Consider the following 7230-nt stretch of genomic DNA (forward strand, 5'->3'; position numbering starts at 1 on the left):
TTTCGTATTTGTTGTATTATTTTTATTATTTGTGAATAAGTTGTAGTTTAAAATTTCATTAAATTATTACACAGCCAAAAAAGTTTGTTAATATTTTGACAGTGTAGTATTCTAAGCTAAACCACTAATTTGTTTAATTTTTATACTTGGGATTTTTTACTGCGTTTTATTGTCGGTCATGAATAAAAATATATTTTTATCGGAATATGATCAGACACGATAAGATTATTAGCAATTAGTTAAGGTATATTTACTAGGTATGTGTCGTACAAATTATAATATTACTATAGACACTGATGAAAACAAATTTAATTTGAAAAAAGATAATTCTACTATAGTTTTTATTATTTCTTGGAGTACAATTTACTTCAACACTATTGCGCAAGGATCCCAATTTTCTAGCGATCCCTCCAGAACCAATATCCTTACTAAAATATCATCAACATTATAATCGCTATGACCTAATTTAATAAAATTGTTATATAACATAATCACTATATGATCTATTTTAGTAAAATTGTTTAATTTGAATCTAAATTATGGTTGAACAAAAAATAATTATATTTTTTATAAATAATTTATTAAAGAAAATAAATTAAAGATCACAAATTACAATTTTCATTATTCATATTATTATGGATTTTTGATATAGTGTTACTATTAGCTAATAAATAAAAAATAAAAATCAATATTTAAAATATTTAACAGTTTAAAGTAAAAAAAAAATGTTTAAACATCAATATAACTAATATTTATTAATATTTAATTATATATTTTATAGCATTAATATATAGATTATGAATGACAAAACAATATTACTTATAAATTTAATTTTAAAATATAAATAAACAAATATTTTAAATTAATATATATATATATATATATATATAAATAATATGTTTAATTAATGTTTTTACTACATCCTCACTTGAAATTTTCCAGCTTTTGTAATGTATTTAACACCTTTAAAAGGTTTATATTTTTCACCGTACATATCAAGACGATTTACCTTTAGTCCAGATAATGCTAATTGATTGATAGTAAATTTCACCTATGAATACAATACATGTTTGTAAATTAAATTAATTTAAAATGAATATAATTCAATTTAATACATACATTAATAACAGGATTTGAATCTGTGACAACTGTGCTTACAGGCAGACTAATCTAAAATTAAAATTAAAATCAATATACATTTTTAATAATTTTAGTAACATCCTTACAGTTCCTTTTATATTTGGAAGTTTAGTAGTTTCTATTCGCCCAACTTCCCAAGTCAAAACTTTAGAAACGGGATCAAATGAATGTTTACCTTGGTTAGGAATAAGAGTACAGTTTAACACACTTTTAGGCATAGGTACCTCTATGACAACATTTTCAATCTAGAAATTTTTATTAAATGTTAACAAATTTAAGTTTGATATTTTAATTATAATATATTAATACTGACTGTTCTTCCTAGTGTCTGTTTTGGTCCAACAGTAATATCAAGGCGACCACTACCAGTTGTTGTTTCTTTTAATGCAAGCATATGACGTATATAAATTGGAATAGCAACTATTCCTTGTGACCCAATATGATATGACATTAACCGGAAATTACCATCCGGAGGTATAAATGATAAAATTCTTTCAGACTATTATTAAAATAAAAACGATTATATCAAATATTATAAATTAATGACATGATATAAGTACTATAATGAATAATAGTTCTGATTACCTCCCATCTTTTAAATCGAACACAAGGGTGGAAGCTCACATCATCAAAAAGTCGGGGGTTCATGAATGATAAAGAGAGATCAGGCATCCCAGTAAGTTTTATGCTGCAATCAATCTTAAACAAAAATAAAATAAAATCATACATATTAAATGTTTAAATTATATATTAGGTAGATATATTATTATCATAAGCATAATAATTTTCAAAGGTGGGCATTAACTTAACTAGTTAGTTTTTTTTGTTTTTAACTTATTCATTCAATTTTGGTAATTTATTTTTCTAATAATATAATATTGTCAATTCATAATAATCAAATTATATTATAATCTATATTCTATAGGTACTACAGTAAAGAGTAATTAGTATACTATCCATTGTATGGACTGGCTACTTTCACGAATTCTATTATTTAATGATCTACTCGGTGTTGAATAATCCGATTTTTGTTTTATCTAACTCTCCAATTCCTAAAAACAGGTTTAAAACTAAATATCATAGTCTTAAAATGGAAATCATTATATCAATAACATATACTAGTTTCTGGTAAATATGACAATAATTCCAATGGACAAAACAAAGTCGTCCGAGATATTTATAAATTAAATTTATATTGCTGTATTCGTTATAAATACAAGCAAACGTATGAGATTAGAAAATAACATTATCGAAATAAATATGGAAACAATTTTTGGTAGGTATTATACAATTATCATTATTCATTGATTTTATTTTAATAATAGACTATTATAATGGTACTAAATATAATAAGTCTAACTAGGATAGAAGACTTACAGCATTGGCGCAAATAGGTGGAGGCTTGGGGGGACTTAGTCCCCCACATTTCTGCCAAGTCCCCCCAGTTCAAAAGTCAGTAGTTAATACTGAGCATATATAATTTTTAGAAAATATTATAGGAGGGGCTTTAGTCCCCCCAAAATAATTTGTCTATTTGCTCCTATGACTTACAGTAAAATGTATACTACTACTAATAATTAATATCTTCTCTAGACTCTAACAAGTTTAGTATAATTTTAAGTTTTATGTTTGCACAGTGCTAAGCGTCTTGGTAAATGTCCGTACAAATCAAAATACTAGGGCAATTGATGAATTATGAATATTATGACTTAAAAAAAAAATTTACTTTTTTTTAACTGAGTTAAGTAAATTTTATTTTCCATCTTAACTTTTAATTAACTAGTTAAATTTTATTTTTTGTTAACTTTTAACTTAACTGAAGATAATTTAATTGAATTAACTTAACTTTCCACAGTTAATTATTTTCATTAACTTGCCCACCATTGATAATTTTTGAAACACAATATTTAAGTTTTTTTAACATAAAAAAATAACAATTTCATCCACTTCAGTTTTTATATAAAAAGATATAATACATTTAAGAGGATGTCTCACCCACGTGTATTGTCCCGTCTTAGAATTGTACAACATAGCAAAAACTGTTTTGCGCGCTACAACTTAACTCCTTCTGTATTTGTAATAGAATTAAAAAAATTCTATAATGCATAGGGAAGAACTTTATCCATATCTTAGTGTTTTCATTTTTTGGATAGCACTAACCAATAATTTTTAATAATTAAATAAAAAAACAAAAAACCTAATGTTCTCAAACTGATAACTTTAAATGCATTTATGTCATACAAATTCTCATATTCTCATATTTGTAATACATTGTACCAATAAGATTGATGTTAAGACATAGTTGATTCAATAAATTCACAATCAGACACAATTTTATATAACTTACTCTATTTAAATTATCAAATTTTTATTCTGGAAGAAGTTACAATACAATCTGTTGCATATCTGTTTAAAATGGTTTTTTTACCAATTAATATATTATATAGGTATTTACTCTGGTTAAATAGTACGAGAAAAAATGTTTTTATCTATATTTTTAATTTATAGTATGAACATATCTTACATATCCTTGAATTTCAGCAAATACGGTAGAACCACCTTTATCAATAATAGCATCTACTTCTTCTATTACATCAAAGTAAGCTTCATTATTGGTATATTTTACACCTGATCTCCTCCATGGAACATTGGATAATTGACCACTGGGTAATGTGGCACTTACACTAAATAACATTAATAAATATAAGTAATTAGATTTTGAAGTATTAACATTAAAAACAAAACATAATTTGATATTATGAAATTATTACTTGGATTTCCCTGTAACAGAATTGGCGATTGTTCGAAGAATGTTTGGAGGTTTAATAAGCTCTTTTAGAATATTCGATTCAGTAGCTAAAGGAAAGCCATTGTCTAACATTTCATCCAAAAGCTAATAATCAGAAATCAACATTTAATTAATTAATTAATAGTTATAAATTATAATATTACATAAACCCACTTACTTCATAAACAACAACATAATTATCTTTAACAACATTTTCAGAGCATTCTGAAAAGTAATCCTCAAACGTATCAACTACTCTGTGTAAGAATTCTATGACAAATAATGGTGGAACTGTAACATTATAGAAACATAATTAATTAATTGATATTAAATAAAAAGTATTATTATTATTATATAACTTAGAAACTAACCTTCCGTCATACAAACAGCTACAAAATAAAGACCACATCGATAGATACTAATCAAATAATGATGTGGTGTTGCTATAACTGGGGGAATATCCTCTGGATTGATAGCTTTTCGGTGTTGATCAAAAAAGTAGTCACAAACTGATCGAGAAATAATACTTTTCCAGTGTTTTTCTATAAAAACATCACTAGAAAAGAAAACAATACAATACTAGTAAGTAAGTACAAATGCTTGGTCTACAAACAATCAGGTATAGAAAGTACTTACCAAGCAGAATTTATAATAAATAAACTATGAATCATGATTAAAAAGGATATACAATAAAATTATCACAAGTTATAACAATTTTATATTCAGGATTACAAAAAAAATTATGACTTTCCGAGTTGGATTCAATATGTGTATCACCTATTATAGCCAATGTCTAATGTCTTACTCGTCTAATGTCTTACTACTAGAGTTAGTACTTTTTTTCGGAGAACCTGTTATTATTGTGTGTTATCTGATAATAAATTAAAAAATGAAATATAAATTATAAACGTTATCATCATGAACTGTGCACTGTGCAGTGAGCACAGTCGTCAAGCCATAGAATAAAGATTTAGCGCACACTGAACAGTTCAAACCATAGAATAAACAGCATAGCGACTTGTGACATGGGGCACGGTGTCGACGTGTTGTACTGATGTAAACAGGGGTGTATCCAGAATTTTTTTCAGCGAGAGTTGAAATACATTTTTGATAAATTTTATCTGAAGGTGATTAATTAATGAAAATGTTGTTATTATTTAACAATTTTCGGGGGGGGAGGTGGGGGGGGGAGGTACAATCTACTTAACCGAAAACCCCCTGGATACGGCAAGCCCTAGACACAGTATGTCTATGGTTGTAGCACTTGTAGATAAAGAGACTAGACTATTAGAGAGCACTCACCACAGTATCATCTAGTTGATGATTGCACTTATTGTCATAGAATGGGAAAGTCGAACTCCTCTTTTCTCTTTAATTTGTTTTAATCTACCTATAATCAGTCCATTGGCGCAACTAAGGTTAAAATTCTGGGGGGGCTACAGCCTTCCTAACTTTTTGTGGATTATTTTAAATTAATAGTTTTCTATTAATTTAAAATAATCCACATGGGGCCTTTATCTATAATCAATAAGGATTAAGGGTTATTTTTGGGGGGCTAAATCGTAGTCAGGGGAGCTGAGCTATAAGCCCCAGAGTTGGGCAAAATTGTTTCTAGATAATTATTCGAATAAAAAATTATTAAAATGATTTTATTACAATAATTATTTGAATAAAAATGTATTCGAATAATTTTAAAATATTGTTATTCGGATAAAAAATTATTTGAATAATTCGAAAATATTATTTGAATCATTTTTTTTCATAAATATTCAAATAAAAATTTAAGTATTCGAATAATTTCAATACCTTTTTTTTTTTTTTTTTTTTAACTTTATTTTAAAAACATACAATCTGTAATTTAAATTTACAATAAGCATGTATGCGGATGTACATTATTTTTTTTTTTTTTTGACATGCGGCGCTTGAAAAAAGAAGCCACCCAATAGCAGCACTTTATAACAGAAGTGATTTCAATACCTACAATATATTATAATAGTCGTTAATTTTCAAACACAATGTATTATATACTAGTACAAAATATGTATTATAGTATGATTATACAATATACTTACCACTAGTAGGTAACTACCTATATTATATCAAATTGATATTATCAATATGACAATATTGAAGACGTTATTATTGTACCTAGTAAATGGTCCAGTTTCGGTTTAATTTACTATTTATGATTGTAGCGTAATTGTTACGAAATATTATCATTACATATTATAATATTATAGAATAATTATTATAAAAATATGATAAAAACAAAATAATATATAATATAATTCTTTACTTTCTTCAACAGATCTATATTTGTTTTGTTTATAATATTCCTGTATTTTTCCGAATAAGTTAACATTTACAATCGTGTAACTTAAAATACAATGCCAACTATTTGTTTATAATATGTGTCTTTTTTAAATTACCAACCATATGTTTACCTAAATAAAATAAACGAAAATTATTCGAGCCTCTATATTTAGGGGATTATATATATTTATATAGGCCCCCTATTATGTCAAATGCCAATTACGATCCAAATTTTACTTTTTAATGATAATAAATTTATATAATTTTTAAACACTGTTGCCATTGTACACTTATCTATAGAGAATTAAAACAATAAATATTAATTAACTATCTACACTTACGGTATCTATTGTAATTTGTCAAATGTAAATATAATTTATAAACTGAATACTTATTCTGTATTCATGTAAAAATGGCTCGTGAACACAGTGGCGTACATTCAAATTTGCTCTGGAGGGGGTTCAAAAAAAATAACCAACACTAAAACCTTCTCTTTAAAACTACCCATTTCCCTAACAATCATAGGTTACAAGGGGGTCATTGTATAATGGGTTGTATTAGACTTGAATTCCATGATAAAATATCATTGTATATAAGAAAAACGATTCTGAGCGAGGACGATTTGTCACTCTGGATATTTTATATTGTTATTAATTATTTTATCATGTAAGTTGAATTAATATTATAATATTATAATTTTTTATTTGTTTCTATGGTGATAAACAAAGCGTTAGAAATCCCATTTTTAACGTTTTTTCGTAATTTTTCGGTGGTTTTTCCCGTGGAATTAAATAACTATTGAGAAAATCAGAAAATAACCTCTTTAAAGTACCATCTTGATCCAATTTGCTAAAAGATAAGGTACTATATGTTGAATTCGAAGCACTCCTTCTGGAAGAAATTTTGTATACAGGAACAGGATATAAAAAAAAAAATAAACACCATTATAAAAACAATAGCTTCCTCGCTTCGCTCAGAATCTAAAATAG

General features: G+C 26.1%; 1 protein-coding gene across 1 annotated transcript; it reads right to left on the minus strand.

The window, feature by feature from the left end:
* Positions 1-895: 895 nt before the first annotated feature.
* Positions 896-4934, minus strand: LOC100164621 (AP-3 complex subunit mu-1). The gene is made up of 10 exons (XM_001947642.5): positions 4565-4934; positions 4300-4484; positions 4107-4219; positions 3912-4033; positions 3665-3824; positions 1726-1839; positions 1454-1639; positions 1227-1385; positions 1120-1170; positions 896-1051 (listed from the first exon to the last, which is right to left on the minus strand). Exons 1-10 carry the CDS (start codon positions 4597-4599, stop codon positions 917-919), a joined length of 1260 nt encoding a protein of 419 aa, XP_001947677.1. The 5' UTR covers positions 4600-4934; the 3' UTR covers positions 896-916.
* Positions 4935-7230: the final 2296 nt, after the last annotated feature.

This window comes from Acyrthosiphon pisum, chromosome A1, assembly GCF_005508785.2.
Source record: "Acyrthosiphon pisum isolate AL4f chromosome A1, pea_aphid_22Mar2018_4r6ur, whole genome shotgun sequence".
In the NCBI taxonomy this organism is placed as follows: Eukaryota; Metazoa; Arthropoda; class Insecta; order Hemiptera; family Aphididae; genus Acyrthosiphon; species Acyrthosiphon pisum.